At 45.5% G+C, this 22,517-nt stretch overlaps 1 protein-coding gene across 1 annotated transcript; it reads right to left on the bottom strand.

The window, feature by feature from the left end:
• Positions 1–871: 871 nt before the first annotated feature.
• On the bottom strand, positions 872–7,541 carry PSMD6 (proteasome 26S subunit, non-ATPase 6). The gene is made up of 8 exons (XM_082288502.1): positions 7,289–7,541; positions 5,984–6,189; positions 5,330–5,475; positions 4,112–4,331; positions 3,895–4,003; positions 2,594–2,762; positions 1,319–1,396; positions 872–1,175 (listed from the first exon to the last, which is right to left on the bottom strand). The coding sequence occupies exons 1-8, from the start codon at positions 7,431–7,433 to the stop codon at positions 1,079–1,081; spliced, it is 1,170 nt and encodes a 389-aa protein (XP_082144628.1). The 5' UTR covers positions 7,434–7,541; the 3' UTR covers positions 872–1,078.
• Positions 7,542–22,517: the final 14,976 nt, after the last annotated feature.

Here is a 22,517-nt window from a genome sequence, read left to right on the forward strand (position 1 = left end):
CAGGAGACCCTCTATGATCTTGCAGTGGGAGGGGTGGGCAGGGGAAATTCCATACTGTCCTGTCTGTGGCACGGTAGCTTTGCTTGGATTGCTCTTTGGGTACATCTACCTGCTGGGGTTCCTTCCAGCACTGAAGCTGCAATGCATACAGGTTGTAAATGGGTTCTGTTCCAAATGCAGTGGCATCGAAAGCTCACAGAACTCACTCACAGACCTTCTTTGAGAGGAGGGAAAAAAACCTTCAAGGCAGGCCAGCAGGGTAAATAGCTGCTGCTGGAGGCTCTGCCATGCCAGAAACCATATGTCATCAGCATGGCAGCAACCTAGTGAGACATTCATTCCTCAGCAGCTGTGAAGAAAGGAACTGTAACCCCTGTGGTACTTGATCAGTCCTGTCAAACTGCAGTAGTCCCTTCCCCAGCTCCCACCATCACTGACATCTGCAAATCTAACTCAGGCAATAATTACAAATGTAATGCTTTGTTCATGTGGTGACTTCCTTTTCAACAGTTAGCAAAAAAATAAAGAGAGGCTACTTTTGTTATAGATGTTCCCAAAGTTTTAGTCCCGCAGTTTCTGTGCTTATATTACTGCTTCACCCCAATCACTTGCATCCTTATTCCTTCTCCCTTAAGCTGTAATCCCTTCATCACAAGACTCTGTCCTATCTAGACAGTGTGCACTCTTCACTAAAATTTTTGGCCACTTTACTATTATGCAACTGATTGTTTTCACCTCTGATTCCAATACAGAAGTTCTAAAAAAGCAAGCATAAAATGGCCATAAGTTCTTGGTGTTCACAGGTTTGCTGTTCAATATTGAACACTGGATACACAGGCAAGGAAAGGAACAAAGTCTATTACAAGAGATCACCAATGGTATCATACATTTAATAAATGAACTGGGTTCCATACACCAGAACAGAACAGTGTGTACATAATGAAGTGGAAAGTTAAAACACTACCTTCCTTACTAGTTATTCTTTTCCCTATAGTATATCAAGTTATACAATATATTTATAGGTTACTTCCAAAATGTTTTAAACATCTAAATTTTGCATTCCCTTGCATTAAAAAAATTACATATTAATTACTCGGGAAAGTTTCTGAATTCTGTTTAGCAGCAAATCTCCTTTCTTGATGGTTTCTTGGTACTGCCAATTCTTGCTATCAGGCCTAGGAATCATAGGGAAAAAAAAGGGGTTAGAACTAAGAATATTATTTATACCAAGGCACTAAACATTTCTGTAGTAAATGTCATCAAAATATATAGAATTCAACTGGTCTGTCAAAAACAACCTCTAGGAACTATTACATACCTGTTAGTTTCTACAATCTCATTTACTTTGTCTATTTTGCAGTGCAATCGCCCAGCTGCAATAAATCTTGAAAGCTCCCTAAAGAAAAAAAAAAGTTGGTTAAATCTGGTTTCACCAGGGACTTGCAGACCTAAGAGCACTGAAACTGCTGCTGTATTTCTGAAGCAACAGCCTATGGATCTTCATAAGGTATCTTAGGCATCCTCATCATACTAAGCCTTGGACATTGCACCCAAAAATAATCATTTTCGTGACCTGACCTGAACACAAAACCTCGTAGTTCTTTCTTCTCAGGCCAAAGTGTTGTACTTGAGTTAGTGAAACTTGTCACTGAGCTTTGTACCAACTACTCTTCAAATCCAAAGGCAGCAGTCATGCAGTGTGCCTGTTTGGAATTTATCCTGAGGTAAATATTGTCATGCCAGTCAATTAATTAGAAATTAATTAGAAAAGTATCTCAATAATATTTAATTTTTTCAAATGCTTTTAAAAATTTTATTGTTATTGTTTTGTTTAATCAACTGGTGATCTACAGCACTGATGGTAGAAGAAAATGTTCCTGTGCTCAACAGTAAGACAAGTTACAACTCATAATAAATTACTGGAAAGCATAAGAACTAGTATGACTCAAAAAAATTACCTTTGAATTGAACGGTATTTGGTTTCCTTGAAACACTTATTAATTTCTGAGTATTTCAAGCATTTTAATATTTCTGTAAGTTTTCTATGTTAGAAAATCTGAAACCTCTCTGAAACAAGAATAATTCTTGTGAAGGCATTTGAAATAATGTGCTTCATGTACACAGAGTAAGTTTCTCACTTCTCTCATCACTTAGTTCCTATCATAATCTAAATCTGTTATATTTTATTCTAGAAAAGAATTTCAAATTGGGACTCCAGGGTATGTTTGATTTAAGTGAAAAACATCAGATCCTGTCCACATAAAAGAAACCGAGCAAAATGAGAGAGGGAGACTGGGAGAGTACAAAAAATGTGCAGATCCTCGAAGTTGGAACAGCTCAGTTTTTGCACAGCTGTGAACTAAGCTATCCTCTAAAATCTAAAGTTTCATAGCACATGGAGGTCAATAAATACAGCAATATAAAGAACAAAGTAATTAATAAAATACCAGCTTCTCACACTCTTCCATAGAAACATAACTTGGCATATTTAGAATACAAGTGAACAAAGATTTTTACTCATAATGAGATCATCATAAATATTTAAAAGGTATAAAGGGAGATCTCTATGAACTGAAAAAGCCAAAGAACTTACTGATCTATGAATTCTACACTGACTCCAAAGGCTTCTGCCATGTACCCCAACGTCAAGGACCGGTAGGACTCGAGAAGCTGGCTGTAGGCGTGGATTCGCATTTCCCGCACGTAGTATCGGTAGTGAGGTGCAAACAGCCAGTCTTTCTTCATCTCTTGCTCTACAATAGCTGAAAAGAAAAAAAAAAGAAGATGCAAAATAAAAAAAAATCAGTAATTTCTAAGAAATGTCAAATATCAGTTATGTAAATAAAACACATGGCACCAGTTAATATGTGTGAACGTAACTACATTGTATTCTTGCACTCTTCAGGATATGAAAGAGATTCTGCACTTAAGAGAAGTAAATTCATGTAATCTGTATCAGTTCTGGAACCAGGAGCAGTCAACATTGTGGCAGAGCTAATGAGAGGCTGTAATCAGCACAGCATCCTTCTTTCAGGGGTGAGAGGGACCACCTCGCTGAAGGCAAGAGCGGGATCTGCTGCCCACAGGAGGAGCCTGGAGCTGGGTAACAAGCAGAATTTGGTATGTAACTACTTGAAAAAACATTGTTACCCAAACCTGTATAAGGAAATAAAATTAATTCTCTGCTACTAGCTCTTAAGTTAGTTAAAAGGATTTCCAGGCACTTAAGTAATTTTTTCCCTGACAATGTCAGTTCTTGGCTCGGGATGAGGCCGGCAAAAGGAAGATGCTGCCCTTTAACTCAGTCTCATCAGGCCTAGTCTTCTACAAAATCAAGGGTTCTTCCTTGCTTTTCCTAAATATCTCATTTTCTTGTATTCTAGATTTCACAGAAGAAAAACAAGCAGTCTGAGAACTGGCAAGAATGAGGGTTTTCTGAAAAGCTTTTCTTTGGTGTCACCCTTTTACACAGAAACCAGAGCAGAAAGCCAATGAGAACAACACTGAAAAATTTCTATGCAATGTCTCGTACAGGTTGAAATTTGAGGGCTTTAGACTACAACTCCTATAGGTTCTTATGAAGATAAAACCTTTCAAAGCTTTCCTGATTTGGCTCTTCAGGTAAGATGGTGTTTCACAGCCATCTTCAAAATGTTTTTTCACCTAATCAGATGTGACCTTTCGCAAGGCTCATTGGATGAGAAATTTGTCTTTCTTTGTTTGAAAAATCAAAGCAGAAAATTTTAGATCACTGTTAAAAACAATCTCTATAGTTTGTTTTTCTGCATGTAGCTCTAGTTCTAGACTGTAGCTACTCCAAAAAAGTTGTGTTATGATCTGAAACAAATAACTGGAACACCTGAAACAGTGTTGTAGGACGTAACTCAGCCTTACCTAGCGACTGGAAAAAGGCTGCATAACGACATTCATAAAGAGAGAAGAGATACTGCCGTACAGCTGGCAAACTGTGCAAGGCTTCCAGGATCTCTGCTCCTTTAATCACCTGAAAGCAAACACACATCTTTAACCACCATCCCTTTCAGCCTCGAGATGAACAGGTTAAGGAAAGGCTCTGTCAGTTTGCACCAGTGTTTCCACATGCTTTCCTTACCTTCTCCCTCAGATCAGGCCTGTCCAGGGCAATCATGCTGACATACACAGTGTATGTTACAAAGGTTTTGTAATCCATCAGTTCATAGGATGTAAACGTGGAAACTGTATCAAGGAAGAGCTCTGCTGCTTGTTTAAAGTCTCGAATGGCTACACAGTAAAGGCCCTGGTACACCTTGAGACGGTTTCTTCTGTCCCAGTCTCCTCCTTCTTCTATTAGACTTAAAATAGAACAAAGAATATTTACTTATGTAAACATGTCATGTAATAAGTTATATGAAACAAGTACAAATCAACTGATACCACAAGATTAGAGAAAGAATAATTTGGTTTATGTTACAGCTTGTAGAAACAGCCCAGGTTTTGTACATCTGTTGGTGTAGGAAAGTGGCTTCCTTGGGACAGGAGAGGCTAGAGGCTTTTACACAATGCAAGTTTCAGCTGAAAGGAAAAGTTTATGGCCTCTTCAGCTGTGACAACAGTCTCTAGATGTGCAGGTCATTATGTGATTACTGTCAGCCTGGACTGTGGCAACAGATCTCCGCTGCCTTTGCTGCTAAAATCAAAGCTGCTCAACCAGCGGCATAGAAAAAAATTACAAGTTGCCACTTTTTAATGATCAGTACAAAATTGGTGTGGCTGTAAGAAGGGCATGGGTGAGACAAAACTGCTGAGAAGGCAACAAAGGAAGTGGGAACCTCCTCTGCCTTGGTGTCTCAGGGCAGCAGCAGAGAGACTGGAACCACAGCTTGCTACAGGAACTGCTGAGGTTCAAAACACTGGGAGCACAGAGACACTGAAGCTACCAGTGGGAACACAGTAAGGACAGTGGCACCAAAACACACCATGCCACTCTTGCTTCTAGAGGAAAAACTCCCTCTTTACAGAGCCAGCTGGGTGCCACTGGGAGCAGCTGGACTCAGCTGGCACAGTCCAGTCACACCCAAAGTGGGAGTGGGAGCTGGGCTACAAATACAAATTGAGCCAGCTGCTAGAAAACAGCTACCACAAAATTTTAACCTTTCTTTTTTCTTCCCCCCCACTAAAAAAATCCAGGAGTAGGAAGTGCTCTAAAACAAGGTAACACCCAGTCATCACTATAATTCTCTCTCACAACCAGTCCCAGTCATTTCTGGACAGAAAGGTATTTATCTTCCACTTCTTTTTTTACAGCTTGTTTCAAAAGTGCTTTAGTGCACTCAGAAAACCCAAGCAGTACCTTTTTGCCTTTTCAATGTTCCGTGTGATGAGGTCATTGTCCATATAAAACAAGCCAATCCTTAGCAGATAGAACACGATATCCAGACGATGTCCCAGGGCCACAGTTTTGTCGTAAGTCTTGCGGAATGCAGTCAGAGCTCCCTCCTGGCAAAACAGTATTTTCTACTGTAAGAATGTTAAAAGCACCCAGAACATTGACAAAATACCTGCTGTAAGAACACGTGTTGTCTCCCACTGGTAGTTGTGAATTTCACATTATGCATTCTGAATAATCTTAACATACCCAAGTTTAAATCAAGTTAGAAAAGCTGTTCTTCATGTATTTTTTAAAGCTAAAGACTATGCAAATCTACTCTGTAACTTGAAATTCAGCAGTATGATCTAAATAGCTTGGTAATGTCTAAAGGCGCAAGGAAAGTGAATAATGGTATCTGCAAACTTTTCCCCTTGTCAAGAAAAAACAAGTTTTCTTTCAAGGACTGCTTTTTTTCTGGATAATTTAAATTTCAATAAGACCCTTCCCTATCTGCCAGCCATGTGTGAGCTGTGCCATAGAGAAAACAGTCTGCACATCCCCCAGCCCTCACTGGGACCTGCCCAGCTAACAGGGTTCCCATGCAGCATTTTCCATAAAGCCTCTGCTGTCACCAACCTTATCCCCAATCCTGCAAAGGTACTCAGCCTTGGCCATCATTGCATCCCGGATTTCGCTCTCCCCCAAGATCTTTTCTGCATCCTCTAATTCATTGTCAAGACGTTTCAGTTCCTCCTCATTGGCTTTCTTCATTTTGCTCAGCAGATCCGTGTCCATCTGCCACTCCAGAGACTTGCACAGGGCTTCATAGTATGGAGCCATGTCTAAAAGAGAAGCAGGAAGGGTTCTGCTGTTCACTGCTACAATGAGAGTGTGTTTGTTCCGAGAAGAACGTGACTGTCAATGCCAGAGATGCCCCTTCTATGACCAGGTACCTGCTGATCTAGACACAGCACAGCCACTGTTTCTGCAGGCCTTGCCCCTCATGCTTCCTTTCACTGATCCTTTTTCATCACTGCTCTTTACACTGCTCCCATTTGCACTTTCTGTACCTTGCACTGGGGTGGCCTCCCCTTGAGTTCTGGGTGCAGTTTTGGGCACCACAATACCAGCAGGACATTAAGCTGTCAGACAGCATCCACAGGACAGACATGAAAACGATGAAGGGTCTGGAGGGGATGTATAAGGAGCAGCTGAGATCACCTGGTGTGTTCAGCCAAGAGAAGAGGAGACTGAGGGGAGACCTCAAAGCTGTCAAAACTTCTTTGTGAGATAAAGTAAAGGGTCAGGCGCTGATCTCTGCTCTCTGGAAATCAGCGACAGGACCCGAGTAAACAGCATGGAGCTGTGTCAGGGGAGGTTTAGGTTGGATATCAGGAAAAGGTTCTTCCCCCATATGGCGTGGTCTGGCACTGAACAGGCTCCCCAAGGCAGTGGTCACAGCACCAGCCTGACAGAACTCACAGAGCACTTGGACAACGCTCTAGGCAGAGTGGGATTGTGCAGGACCAAGAGTTGGGCTTTGATGATCCTTGTGAGTCCCTGCCAGCTCAGGATGTTCTATGATTCTCTTTATCCCACTGTGAGCACGGCAGCCCGTGATGCTCAACTCACAGCTCTTACAACCCCAGCACGACATAAGAGTGGTCGGAGTTGGGGACAGGGCACGGCACCGGCACGTCCAACCCTCGCCCTGCCCCGCTGCTCTCGAGCTGTCCATGCCCCGGGGGAGCCAGTCCCGGGGGCAGAGCGATGCCGAACTGCGGGGGGACGTGTACACAACCCCCTGCCCGGGGATCGATGACCACAGACACCTACCCGGCTGCCCGACAGACACACGGTCGGAGCCGGGGGCCGGCGGACGGACAGACAGACAGACCCTGCCCCCCCCGACCCCCAGAGCCTCCCCCAGGGCCCACTCACTGTGCAGCCGCACCGCCGCCATCAGCTCGTCGCGCGCGGCGGGGTCGGGCGCGCGGGGCCGCAGGCTGAGCAGGAAGCGGAGCTGGGCGATGCGGAGGTCGGGGTTCTTGGGCAGCCCCTCCTCCTCCAGGTTCTCCAGCGGCATGGCGGTGGCGGCGGGACGGGGGACGCGGGGCTGCGGCTCCACAGGACGGGCGGCTCTCGGCGGCGGGCGGGCAGGGCGGCGCGGCGCAGTGACTCAGCCGCGACGGGCGGAAGCGGCCGCCCGCTTCCGTCACGCGGCGCCCCCTGGCGGCTCGGAGGCCCCTGGCGGGCAGGCGGCGCGGGCGCGGGGCGGCCCCTGGCGGCGGCGTGGCAGGCGCGGGTGAAGGGGGCGCTGGGGGACGGCGGGAGCGGGTCTGGCCACAGGCAGGGCAGCGTGGCCACACAAACACAGAAACGGTCGCCACAGAGCCACAGGTGCAGGTTGCCCAGGGAAAGTGGCTGCCCCGTTCCTGGAAGTGTCCAAAGCCGGGTTGGAAGGGGCTCCTGGTCTTGTGAAAGGTGTCGCTGCCCATGGCAGAGAGGCTGGAACTGGGTTATCTTCAAAATCGCCTTCCAACCAAAACCATTCTATGATCCCAGAGCGCAGGGTACAGGGTTGTGTTCAGATGATTCTAGAATATTTCTAGTGAGGGAGACTCCGCAGCCTCTCTGGACAATCTGTTCCTGCGTGCGGTCACTGCCCGGGAAAGTTTCTCCTCATCTGGAGGTGGAACTTCCTGTGCATCTTTGTGCTCATTGTCTCTCGCCCTATTGCTTGGCACCCCTGAGCAGAGCCTGCTTCATCTTCTTGGCAGCCTCCCTGCAGACACTGACAGACATTGATGAGGTCCCCTCTCAGTTCTCTCTTCTCAAGGCTGACCAGGCCCAGGAAGGGGCTGTTCACAAGGGCCTGTCTGCTGTTTGGGCACAGGGGAGGGACACAGACCTAGAAGGAGTTACAGGGAAAAGTGGGTTTGTAGCCTTTGTAGTTTCAGAAAGGAACTGGAATGTGTTACACCAGAGCTTGTGGCACAAAACAAACAGAAGGCAAATAAAGGGCCTAAACAACCCTGGTTTTGGTTGTATCTCATCCAGGATTGTGCGGAAGTCATACCTGACTCTGGCCCGTGTCGATCTACTTCTCATTTTGCTTTTCTTTATGTTTCTCCATCTGTTTATTAAACATCTTTGATTTTGTCTTTCCCAACCTCACACAGCAAACACTGCCAGTGCTGGAGCATGTTCCCTCCCTTGGGAACATCGAGTGAAAATGGTGGCAGAAGGGTTGGGTGGTCCCCATGTGTCACCCCACCCCACTGGCCCTGGGCCTGCTGCACTCTCCCTCCTCACCAGGGCTGTCCACAAATTGTCTGTGCCACATGTTACAGATGGGGCATAACCTGTGCCTCCATAGGGCCTGTGTGTGGAGTCAATGAGGTTCATCCCCAGGTGATACCTGAAATCAAACCCTTTTTTTATTCTTTACAACACTTTGTATATCAGCCACTGTATTCCCTTGGAAGTTGGCAGTAAGATAAAAACACAGTGCTTTTGGAGTGGAACACAGCTGGGTGGTGGGGCAGGCACAGGGTGCTTGGCTCCTGCAAAGGGCATTTTTGGTGCCAAGGGCTATCTTGTGGGATGCAGGATGCCACCTAACATTCTGGACCACACTTGCTCTGTAGCTGAGCTCCTCCAGACTCATTTTGTTATTGTTTGTTGGAATTGGGGTTTAAGCACAAAGCTTTTGGCCGGTGCCTCTATTTTGGAGTTGTGCTTTGCATCTGGGTGATGGGAGAAACAGTTCCCTGGACTGTTTTGGCACGGTGTATTCCCAAGATTGGCTTCTGTATATTGGGCATAAATTATTTAGGAGATCACTGGAAGAAACAGTTGCCTGCTGTGTTTTTGATAAGTGCTAGTATTTTTTACATTGATTCTGACTTTTTTCCCCCTTCATTTATTGGCTTATAGTATTTTAGAATAAAATAAAGGAGAAACTGTGTTTTAAGTTGGGCCCTTCCTCTGTTTCTTTAGGAGCAGTCATTTTTTCCCTTTGTCTTCTGTTTCTCTTTTTCAGTTGCTTTTTGTATCACTTTTCGTATTGATTGCGCAAGGAGCAACGGCTTTGATGCTTTGCAGGGAACAGCATGCAGAACTTTTGCAGCAGTGTTTATGTTATTTTCCTGTTGGCCTTTGCATTTGCTCAGAGGCCTGTTAATTAGTTTTATTTATGACAGACACTTTCAGGCATCTTGCATGTGTTTTTTTTTTCATCTTGTCCCCAGCTCTATTCCTTAGGCAGTGTGCTCTGGAGCTAAGGAATGCTGTTTATTCTTTGCATGCCTTGTTTGGGAAGAAAAGGATGGTTGAGGTTTTTTCTGCTAAGTAAGGCTGATGTTCCAAGTGCTCAGACATTGCACACACGGGTGAATGTTGCTTGTGTGAGTGGCTGAGCTGGGATTAGCTCACAAAAATTGAAGGTGAAAAGAAATTGAACCAGCTCCAACATACAGTTATTGCAGACAGTCCCTCCAGCAACGGGTGGAAGGTGGAAAGTATGTGCAACTCCCCTGTAAGCAGATAACCTGGCTGTCACTGTAACTCTTTTCCTAATCCCTAATATAAAGATTGGTTTGCAGCCACAGCTGGAGGTCTGCCCTCTTCCAAAATTCACATCATTCATAACCATTACAGTTCTGGCCATTCTCACTGTCCATAGAAACACCCACACCCTGTCAACCTCGCTGGGTTTGGTATCCTCAGCTCATTGTGGCAGTAAAAGCCACAGATTCATTATGTACTGTGGGAGAAAAATTTCTTCGTTCTCCCATTTCTGGATTTGCCACTTCTTAATTGGCTGAAAAATAATTTGCTAGGTGTGAGAAGAGTAAGGGAACTGAGTTTTAATTTTCTGGGTTAAGTTATTGCTGAAATGTGATGTTTTTGGTTTGTAACCATATGAAACACTAGTTAATTACCCCACCCAGCATTTACTGCCTGTAAATATTTGCCCATATTTTCACATTTATGTGTATTTCAGCAGTAACAGGGACAAAAGGAGCTGGCTACACATTTGTGATATTCACTACTAAATGTGAAAAAAAATTCAGGGAGAATACTTATATCTCAAATATTTATATGAAGAAATAAGGCCTTGTGGTGACCATAATTTAATGTGGTCTTACAGCATTCAGAAGGATCCAAATAATTTTTTTTTTTCCAAAATGGATCTCAAATGATTGTTTCCTTCCTTACCAGATGCATCAGGGCAGCAAGGAGCCCTGTGATAGCCCCTAGTAACTTTTTCTTGAAGAGTGACAGTATGGATGTGCTGCAGGTAGGGTCCAGACCCTGCACTCCCATGGTGATGCTCACATGTATCAAGAGGTTTTTTTACTCCTTCCAGTTCCTGGGTGAACACATCTTGTGTGGTCAATGACCCAGACAGTGATCATGGGCATCCCAAGTAATGCCACCCTCCTCGTTATCATTTTTGCAGCCATAGGAGGCCACAAACAGGGCTGGAAGTGCAACTAGAGATTTCCAGATCCCCTCCTTCCCCAGTAACAGCTGTTCGTTACTAAATGCTACCCAGAGCAAGGTGGCTTTCTATGCATCTGTGTGCTGCTGCTCTTGATTGTGTCCTGGCTGTTGGAGCCGTGCCCAGGCCACCCCGATGTCCAGCAGGACAGTCAGAAACAGCGTGTCTGGCTGGGGCTGAGCTGCCACAAGGTGCCAGTGTTTCAGAGCACTAACTGCGCGCTGTCTCTGCCTTCTGAATGTTTGCTTTGCTGGGCTGTTTTTCCCCCTCAGGGTGCCTAGTGAAGCCCTGCTATCGCTGAATGTTGACTGAAATCTTTGGGGACTGCCAGCCTTCTGCAGGGGCACAGACCACCCAAAACCTGCTGTGTCCCCTCCCCAGCCACTGCCTGGTTTCCAGGCCCCTGTGTCCAGCCAGATACCACTTTGCTGCTGGCAGAGATAAATAACATACCCATTTATGGCAGTGTCAGGAGCCAAGTACTTTGCTTGCCAGTGCCATCAAGGGAGCCAGGGACCATGTCTGTCACTGATCCCTCTGCTTGTTCCTCTCCCTCTCCCAGCCTACAAAGGGAAAAGCTCCCCATCACTCAGGGTATGTGGCACTTTTCAGCAGCAGGTCACAGTGCTCACCTTTCCTCTCCAAGGAGGTCCTGCAGCCCTACCTGGCTCTCGCAGGCTTCAGAGACAGGGACTGTCCTGGCACTGTGAGCATTCTCTGCCAGTAGATCAGGATCTGCAGGAGGACCCAGGACTGGCCCCAAGTGCTGTTGGGTGACTTTAATTCCCACTGCAGAAGGCATGAAGGGCCCTGGGAGCTGTTTGACCTGTCCGTGCTGTAACGAAGAGCTCTTTGTGCACAGCCACAACGCTGTGAGCTGCAGGCTCACCTCAGCAATACCAATTATGCTTTCATACCTTGCTGTCGCACTCAGGCATCTTCAAGGCCAGTGCATTTGTTTCATTTGCAGGGCTGGTTTAACTGAACTTGGGAAAAGATGGCACTTGAATCACATCTGGCTTCATTCTTTGCCCTTCAGTAGTGGAAGTGTCGACAGCAATACTCACAGCGGCACTGTATAAGCATACAAGTGTTAGGCATTCTGAATAAGCTCCTAGAAGTTGCCTGTTTTCCTAGGTAATTATTGTTGGCATAGGTATGGTTGTTGTCTCAGGAAGTCTGGCTCTCTGGAACTACAGTCTGTGTCAGCAAGGAGTGAAAAGCACAGGGTTGAGCCCTCTGCTAGTGCAGCTCCATGGGCTGGTTGGTGTTAGACAGGCCCTGGCACTGGCATAAGAACAGCTAGAAAATGCCCTTGGAGTGGGATTTCTGCATCTCTTGACCTCCGTGATATTCTTTTGTCATCCTTTCTGTGTCACTAATTGCAGCTGATCAGCCAAGTTTCACAGCAATTAATAGAATTTATTCCCTTGCATATTTTCAAATCAATAAATCCTTGTTTGGAAGGACAACGTTTTACATAGTGCCCAAATTAAATCTTTTGCAGCATTACAGTCAGAGTGTTCCAACAAACAGACATGTTGGGGGAGCTTATTACTTTGGGAAGAGAGGATGAAACTGCACCATTACATAGAGATCTGAAAAGCTGTTAATGTGTAATGGCCATGAGAAATCAAACAGACAAGTAGGGGCAGTGGAGGAGCCTCTTCCTTTGCTCCACACCTCTGGCAGCCCTAGGTGCAGGGAAGGGTGATGGCATACTGCTGCCTGAGGCTGGATGTATTTAACACTATTGCCTCAGGAAATCTGAGGGGAGAAGCTCTTTCTGAACAGGTGAGAACCCAGGGGATTTGGTGGCATGAAGACATGCAGCAAGTGACAGCTCCTGGGTGGAATGGCTGTAACGCGGAGTGGGAGAGAGCGCTGCCAGCACATGGAGGTGAAATCCTGCTCAGTGTCTGTCCCATCATCAAACCAAGAGACACTGAAATTACATTTATGGAGATGTGTAAATACACATACACACACACAAATGTTGTATGCTTGAGCCTTTTGTTTCAGATCCTGTGTTCCAGCTCACCTGCTACAAGCAGAAAGGGGGATACGGACTTTGGAGGGTCCATGGGAGATGGTAGACTGTGAATCTGAAATCAAAGTGAGGTCTGTTTGTTGCATCTTTTCTCCTGAGTATCGATTTAGTTTCAGAAAACAGATACTCGAGACCAACCCACTAATGTATTTGTTTCATACACAGCAACAGCACCCAGTGTTTCCCATGATAAATGGTGTCAATATTATCACAGGCTGGTGCTGGATCTGGCCCACGGAGCACAAATATTGATATCCCCTGCAGACTGATGTGAGTTTTAGGGGGGTGCTATGCACGGGGTAAGGTGCGCTGCTGTTTAAGGTATCCTATTGAACATAGAAATCCACAAATCCTCATTAAGATTTGATGGCTCCAGCTGTGTGTCTGTGTCTGCCTTTGTTTTTTAGGTAATTTGTGCTGTACTCTTTCATCCCATGATTGCTTTTATTGTATATGGATCCTTCTGTTGGGCACTTCTCTGTTGACTATGATTACTACCACATCAACTGAAAATGCTCCTGTACTGTATAATTAACTTTATCTGCTTTGCTACAATGTCTCTCACTGGTAATTAAACACACTTCAGCTCTTTCACTACATTTCTAAGACTTTAAGAAGTGCTGATTACTCTTGCCCAGTCTCTGTCCAAACTGGAGGGGTTTTACATGCCTAAAATGATATATTTTTCCTTGCAGCAACCCTGGCATAATCTGGATATTGACTGTAGTACGTATAATGTGATCTTTAAACAAACCATCAGTTTGGAATTCATTGGGGTTTACATGTGCTCGTGGCAAAAAGCTTATTTAAATCCTCAGGTTGTTGGTGGGTTGATGTGTTAGTTATCAGTTTGCTGAGGTAATTTGAAATGAAGAACAAGGAATTTGAAATCTTTCAGTCCTCTGAGAAGTTACTCCATTTTCTTCCTCCTTAGCTCAGCCTTTTCAGCCTCCCCTGGGGTTCCAGAGTGACTTTTGTCTTTTGATGATTTTTTAAGCCTCTTTTTCTTAAGCAATAGTCTCATGCAATTACACCCTCTGCCATCAGCCTGTGTTTCTGTGCTCTAATGTCTTTGAACCCCTTGGTCAGTTTGAACCAAATCTGATAAATGTAATGAATTCTTAGTAATGTCTAGTTCCTTGAAGTTACATGAGATCAGGGAGGGCAGATCCCAACTGGGAGGATTAGCCATTCTGGCTAACCCACACCATCCTGCCCTGCAGTGAGTGTATTCCTGTGCCTTTTGCTCAGCTGGTGTTTAGGGAATCTGGCCAGCAGTAAGGACTGCTGTGTGGTCAGTGCAGAGTGCATGGAGGGATAGGAAATATATAGGAGTGAGGAGCAGAGGAAGGAAGAGCTGGGAGTCTCATCATGGAGAGAGCAGAGTGGGGAGGAGGTGTATGGGATCCATGGAAAAGCAGCCTTCATCCCTGACTACTCACCTAGCAGCAGCTACCACTGTAATTGCCAATACTGGTCTATTTCCCACAGCTTCTTTTCCAACACACAGCCTGGGGTTTGTTTGTTTGGTTGGTTTTTGTTTGTTTGTTTGCTTGTTTTCACTCTTTATAACACAAGTGATTTTCACATCATGAAAGGAAAAGCACTTGGCTGAGAAGTGTTGTGTAACTTCTTTTGAGATCTCATAGCAAACCAGGTACACATTTATTAATTAGGGCAAATGATGTTTGACACAAACAATAGTGTGATGATTGAATATTGTGTTGTCTTCTAAAATAAACCCAGTGTTGAAGTGATCACAGTCTCAACATGCTGGTAAGTTCACAGGGCAAGGCATTTCTCTAAAATATGTGCTAATTTAGCTCTGGCTGTTTCTGCAGACTTTTGGGGTACCTGAAGAGCACCTGCCAAATGCCCATTGGCTTGAACACAAATTTAACTGAGGAAGATGCTTGTTTCCTTCTCCTGAGTGCACTTTGAATCCCAGAGTGAGTGGGATTTCAGAGTTCACACAGTGCTGTGCCATTGTGCCTGGGCACTGATCTCCCCAAATGTTTTGCTTTTACTAATGGGCAAGTTGCTAGCCTGAGAAACTTCAGTTTTGGTGAAAATAGATGGATTGTTACTTTAGGGGGTTTTATGTTGGTTTTAATAAGTGAGCAGAAAATTCAAACCATCTGGAATTGAGAGTCCATCTCTGTGCAGTGCTAGAGGATCCTCCTCAGCTGATGGGAAGAGTTTTGCCATTGCACAGAGGTGCCTGAGTGACTTTGGGAAGCAGAGTACTCAGGTGCCCTGAAAGATAAATAACTCCAGTATATTTCCTTCTTTTATTTGCAAGACTAACTCTACTTTCACACAGTAGAAGTATCCTTCACCCGGTAGAGGTGAAGAAAACTCTCCAGATGATTTACATCACATCTTGAGATCAAACCTTCAAAGGTCAGAGAGAAAGGCCTTAAGCAAGGAAAGTGTGATTTAGCCCTCTATAAATGCTACTGTTATTAATGGTATTACATCAATGTAGGCAACTTCTGGTTGCATATTTAATCTTCCTGAGCTGCAATTTCACATTACTGAGTAAAAACCCCCACGTAATTAATTCCTGTTGGTGTCTATGTTGTAACCTCTCAGAAGTAAAGAAACCTGTGCCTCCATGGTATTTCATAAATACCCAGTTAGTGCCCTGTAAAGCCCTGACTGGCTGGGGCTGCATTGAACTCTCTCTCCCGTTGTAGCTGATTAGAATTGCCTCTTAGCTAGGGTTACTTTTCTCTAAATTCCCATTTTCCTTTCACCTCTCCCTTGACCTTCCCCATCTCGTATTTTGCTCTCTGGACCTTTGTTTTTTCTTGGTTCCTTGCACTTGGGAGTAGCAATCCCCTCTGGTGAATGAAATGGTTCTTCTGCTGTTGCCTCCTTTTGGGTTGTCATTTGAGTTACTGATCAGTATATTTTCCATGGATATGACCAACTGTCTTGGTTTGAAAGACAGGTGTCTACCAAGGAAGGCAGGAACTTCCCTTGGAATGGAAAATATGACCCCCTTCCCTCCAAATTACTATAACTTTGAAATTAAGGGGCTTTCAGGCAAAGATATGGGGAAAGGAATAACAGTTCTTTACTAGTGTGTATATATGTATCTGACGAGGCCAACAAACAAACAACACCGGCAGCACCAACAAACAGAGCCAGAAGCCGGTGCAGCCTCTCTCGGCTGTCGGGCCCTTTCCCCTCGGGTGCAGTTCCGCTCGCAGCCGGCAGGGGCGCTGGTGGCTCCCGGCCGGGCAGGGCGGGTGCGATGGTTCCCCCGCGGCCGCAGGGGGCGCTCCGGAGCGAGCTCGGCTGTCTCTCTCCCGTGGTAAGGGCGGACGCGGCTGGCGGAGGAGATGGAAAAATGAGTGCAGCAGGAGCGGCGGGGGTCGGGTGGACACGGGGTGTTGGGTTAGAGGGTAGCGAAAAAGCCTGAGGCAGCTGCAGAAAGCAGCGGGGCTTGGCAGCGGCAACTAGGCTTCTCCGTGTCGCATGCAGCGTGGGAGACGTGCCCTCTGGGAAGGGGTGGGGGCTTTTTCCCCATAGGCGCCTGAATAGATGGTGAGGGTCCTTTCCAGTCAGATAGGGTGTTAGTAAGGTCCCAATGCAACGGCTGCTCTTAACGAGCAAAGGCTCACCCACAGTAAGGAAGAAGCAGTACAGGGCTGGGCTCCAGCGGTGGCAGTGAATGCTCCCTGTAGTAAGCAACAGCTCACAGCAGCCGTCGTCCTCCGATGCCGAGAGCGAGAGGGAGTTAGGAGCTGCGCCCAGCCCCTTCCCCGCAGTCCAAAATCTCAGGTATCTCTGCCATTCCCAAGAGAATGCCCCTCAGCTACGATAGTGCAGCCATCTGCAATCCTCCCCCTCCCCCTTGGGTACGTCTTTTGTCTCTCTTAAGTACCGGTCATTATTGTCTCTTAGCAACAAATGGGAGAAATTCCATGAGAGAAAGAAACAAAAGGAAAAATCCTAACCCCCAACACCAACCTCTAAAATCCCCCAACTCACATGAACCTGCTGTAATGCCAGAACATCTCTGGTACTCACCTTGAACTATTTTGTCTTGCCTGCTGAGACACACTGCTTGGTACTTTCTAGGGCGTATATACAATTTGCTGTCGCAGGATTATTCCTGGTTAATTCACTGTTTATTCCACCGTGGCACAAGAACTGGGGTGGGATTATCCTGGCCCCAGCCAGCAGCAAGTGCTGCTGAGTGATGTAACATATATTCTGCTGCTTCTCACATCTTCCAGCTAACACTTTTCCCTGTTAGAACACAATTCATTCATCTCCAAGTGCATAAACCACCCTTTAATGTTTTCCTAGTGTGACCTGCATGACAGTACCTCCACATCGCACCTGCTTTCCTCCGTGTTCATGCTGAATCATGCCCTGTCATTCCCAGCACCATTACATGGAGGTTGTACCTTCTGCTCCACTTTCTGGACTGGCACGGCTGCTCCTTCCCCTGTGCTTGCAGCTCCTTGTACCGGCAATTTTGGCTGGAAGAATATCCCTGGATGTGCCACCGAAGGAAAAGGCACCTTGTGAAATGCAGTTTGCTGCTTTTTTGAGCAGATACGAAGGTGTCCTGGTTTGTGGCCATCTCTCCTTGCTGGGAATTGCCGACTGCCTCCCTGTTGGCTGTAGGCTCTCTTGCACAGATCCATTCTGCTGTTAGGTGCTGGATCTCACCCTCTCTGTGTGTTTTCTGGTCACAGCCATCCCTGGGCAGATGCCATTTAGACACTGGTCCAACTCATCAGACAACTTGCTTTCCTGCTCAAGGCCTTGGACTTCAGTCAAGTTAACCTCTGAGAAACCCTCTTATCTTCAGTTGGATGCAGGAAGAATTTGATTTGTGCTGCCTTGGTGTTTCAGTATTTTTTTTCCCGGTAATGTATATGTATAATGTATACACCTATATATGTATGCACACTCTATGTAGTTAAAAATATGCACTCTGTGTTCTATGTAATCACGCACACATGCATTAGTTTATCTGTCTATACATCTGTAGGTATGTGTATTATAAATCTTGTGAGAGTCTTACTTGCACTCATTTTTCTTTCAGAGATTTTTTTCTCCTGGAATGTTCCCTGAGCCACAGTTTTGTGGTTTGCCCCATTTTTCCCTTTAAAATCCAATTTCCAAGAACATCTAAAATTACTAAGCTTTATTCAGTTGCCTTTTAATGTCTAGAACCTTTGCAAAGAAATATTCCAGAGCAGCTATTTTCAGCTACTTTTTTCATACCTACTTGTGTTTTGTGCTACTTCACTTGTAGTTTCCATGACAATTATCCCCAGAGTTAGAGGCAGTCTTGCCCTCAGTCGCTGTTTTGCAAAGCAGCCATTGCTCTTGCCCATCTGAGAATCTGACTGCAGAAGTTCATGTTTAATACAAGTGTTTGTTTTCATAGTTTCTCTATATCTCAGTAGCACTACCTGGGTTCTGCAGGTTGCTGTAATATATTGCATCCTGCCTATTGCTATGGGAATGATGTGGAGGGCAAAGACATCCCATCCTCAAAAGGAGAAGCATATTCTGGCTGGTGGAAGAGGACATATTGTCCACAGAAAGACTCACACAAAGGATTAGCTTTGCCTGGTGCAAGGTAACCCACTACCCAACAGGAATTCCCCACAGTGCAGTGGAGCCTGGTTTGGTTTGTGGTAGGATGGACGAGGAGGGTGGGCACAGCGCGTTTGTGCCGTGGGTGGTGCTGGTTTGTGCAGAGCCTGAGCCCTGGCTGGCTCCTGCTCCCCACCCCTGACACCAGTTCCCTACTGGGCACAGCCTCTGCCTGGCCACATCCTCCCTCCTGGGCACAGGATGTCACTTTCTTCCTGCACAGTTGTCCAAACATGAAAATAATGTATTTTGAATATTTTGAACTGTATACTGTTCAATATATATTTCAGTATCTTTTAATGTTATTATCATCTTGGTGTTTTCCTCTCACTCATTCCCCTTTTCCTGTTTTCTCCATCCCACCTCTAGTGACTCACAGCAAATTTTGAAGTGCCCAGCAGCAATCCTTTGATACATTATCCTTATGCATTTCCTTATTATCCTTATCTATTCACTTTGGTACATGTAACTCTGAGCTTTCTGTATGATCTACTCTCAATACTGCCAGTACCTCCTCAGCCTTTTTGTGCATCTTTTTTTCTTCTTTAGTTGACTGTTTCCTTCCAATTTTCCATGTACTGCCTCCTTTTATTCTTACCTACTTGCATCCTTTCCACCCACCACCCCCAGTTTCCTCTCCTGAATCCACTTAAGTGTAATCTAAAACATACTGCTTGAAAGTGGAAGCCCAGGGAAATATTTGCTCTGGCTCTCACTAGCACCTCTTGATGCCAGTGAGCTCTGAGACAGTGGATTCTCAGCCCTGCAGTAAAATGAGTTTTTCCCATAAGTTTAAAATTTGGTTCTTTCTCACATGCTACAGTCAAAGTGATTGTCAGCTCAAAAAGTACCTTTTAACTAAATTCAAAGGAATGCATTCAGGGCAGATTTCTGAATTTACACCATGATAAAACTAATTACAATTAGCAGCTTGTTACTGAAACAGAAAACATCCAGAATGCCACAATGTTTGAAGTTATATTTTAAGGAAAAAACACATATCAGAGAAAAAAGCTTCAAAGTCCAAACTGATTATCTTCTTAAACAGTCTTAATTGTAAGATAAATGGGAATGAAGAACTAGGGGAAAGAGAGATCTTACAGAGAGAGTGTGATCTGCCATAGCACATGAGCTGTGAGTGATTCAGTACTCAGTAGTCCCAAATTACAAACTCACCCACCCAAATGGCACCACTGACCAATGGCCCAAATACCTCCACTGACCAATGGACTGACTTGGCTTGTAGTGTGGCAAGGGAGACTGAGAGCTCCCACTTCAGGTGGCTATGGGATAATTAATGCTGTTGCTGGTTACTGAGAACAGCTCTTCAAAGCTCCTGAAATGTTTGTTCATCCTTGTATTTGCTGTTACTCATCTCAACTCATCCTTAGTCAGATGAAATGCAGGGTTTTGCAGTCATGTGGGGTGAATTTCTGGGTGAGTTCCTTGACTTGTTCCACTGGCTGCTGGAGGTGATCTGCATGGATGCACTTTTTCAGTCTCATCCTTGCACTGTGTATTGCTCACTGTGAGATCCAGCCCAGCTACAAGCAGGGTTTGAGGCAGTATTCCTTGTCTGACATACCTCACCAGATACACCCCCTTGTGGGTACCTTTGACAGTAAGGGGTTAACCTCCCTTTCCTGAGGATCTCTCGTGTTTGATGTTCTCCTGTCCAAATGCTTTGCTGTGTATCCAGCCCCAGCTCCTTGGTACAACCTTGGTAAGACCTCCATTTCCAAAATGCCCCATGTTTAGGTCTGTACCCAGAAGTATGGCTGCTGGTTGTGCCAGGATGCCCAGCTGGCCTCTTCCATGGGCAGTGGCTGGTTGCCTGATTTGACAGTGTCTATCCACAACTCTTCCCAACCCAGCCTGGACTGTTGAATGGGCTATGGGGAAGTACAAGTGGTGGCAGAAAGAATTAGAGGAAAGAAGGCAGTAGAGGATCAACCTGTACATTCACCAGCCCCCACCATGCACCGCAGATTTGTCTCAAAGCATTAGCCAGGATGGGGCTGGGACCCCTAAAAAAAGGGCTAGGGTGAGAAATAGGGAGACAAGAAAGAGAAGGGGAAGGTGGCCAGGCTGGTGAGGTGGGCCTGGAAATTGCATCTGGAACTGAAGCTCCCAGACTGCATCTTTCCCTGTGTGGTTGGACTTGCCGCAGTGCCCCAGGGATGTGGATTTTGGAGGCAGTCACAGCTGGCTTCATCTCGAGCTGTGGTGTTTATGGCCTGCTGTGGTTTTGGCACACAGTTCCTATTTCAGCTCTCCCCAGATACATGGTTTGGGTATGAAGGTTCCCTGTGGCACGGGGGTCTGCACCCAAAGTCCAAGGGCCAGGTGAGCATTGTCACTGGTGACTTTTCCAGAATCCCTTTTCAATGAAGATGGAGCCAAGGTGTGGCTGCCCTGTAGTCCCTTCTATTGATACAAGGCAGCTAATATTTTATTCCAAGTTGGGCTAATGATGAAAATGTGCTGGACACTGGAAAAAGATGTCTTGAGCACACAAAGCAGCTTACAAGCCTAAGAAGCAAGGAGGGAATTTTTCATTTGGCAGAATAACATGCATAGTGAGTGCTCTTGTTTTTAATAAGCTCACAAAGCTTTCTTGAAAGCCAGGGATTTTTTTTTCTATCCTGAGCACATGAGGTATTTTCATTTCATAATGAATGTATGTTACGTCCAAATTCCAGAAAGCCTTTCACATGGAAAAAAAATAGCAAAGAATATTTCAGATGCTGACCTGAACAGGGTGGAAGTAATCATGAAACAAAATGCTGGAATATTTGCTCTGTGCTCAGAGATTGTGTGGCATCTTGTATTGTGTGAAACAGCAACAGATAATAATCATACGTGCAAATCTCTCAGACTGGAGCAACAGGGAGAGGAGCCAATCTCTATGTTTCCATAGAGCTGGAAGAAATTTCAGATATTTCTGTTTGTCTGCAGAACAGCTGGCGACTTCTCAGACATGAATCTAATTAAGCATATTCCTCGCTACAAACACTTCAAGTCCTATTTCTGAGATCCAAATGTCTTTCTGAAATGAAGCCTTAGAAATACTGCTTTCATGCAGCCTGCTTTTTCTAATTTGGGCAAAATTAAATTACAGTTATAGGCTCAGAGGAAAACTTACTGAAGTCAATAATACTGATTGATATTTGGGTATCAGTGTAATGCCATGCTTTAGTGATAGCTGAATTTAATCCACAGGCCCATGAGGGCTGCCAGCAGCAATGTGGGTATTGGATTGGCCAGTCTGGGTGACATTTAACATGCGTGGTCCTCTCCATCCAGCGATGGGTGTCCTCCCCACCATTTGGTGCTGGTTCCTGTCCCTGTCTCCTGCCCTGCCCTGGGTTTGCGGGTAGTCAGGCTAGGACCAAAACTCAAATATTGAATCTTTTGTTTTTTCTCTGCTTGCCACATCCCAAGGTTTAAAAGAGAACATTTATTTTCTCAGTAGAGAAAAGGACTTCCCACAGCAAAGGGCTTAACTGGAGCCATTTCATTTTGCTGGGATGTGAAGTGGTGTAAGCCCGGTTGCCTGAGCACAGTGTGAGCAGTCGGGCCTCCAGCTCCCATGCTCCCTCTGGCATTGGGCATACTGAGATCCTTCAGCTGTTTTCATGGCACAAAGCCCTCACGGCACAAACTCTCCTGCATGGCTGTGTGGACTGGCTGCTCATCTGGTAACCATGCCCAGAACACAGGGCAACTATGCTCAAATCAGCCCTGCCACCGCCTCACTGAGACCCCCAGGAGCCCCAGCCCCACCACAGCTCTGCAAACCATTAAATTGCAGTCTGCAGCCACTTTGTTTTAAACTCTGGGTTTCAAACCAATCCAGAACAGAAAGAACCTTTCTGCTTGCTTTCTTCTGCTTGTTTTGTGGCACAAGATTGCCACTGGCTTCTCTGCTGCGTGTGGAAGCACTCTCTGGAATTCTTGCAGAATTGAAGGGATCTTTT

Source organism: Coloeus monedula, assembly GCF_965178545.1.
Source record: "Coloeus monedula genome assembly, chromosome: 11".
In the NCBI taxonomy this organism is placed as follows: Eukaryota; Metazoa; Chordata; class Aves; order Passeriformes; family Corvidae; genus Coloeus; species Coloeus monedula.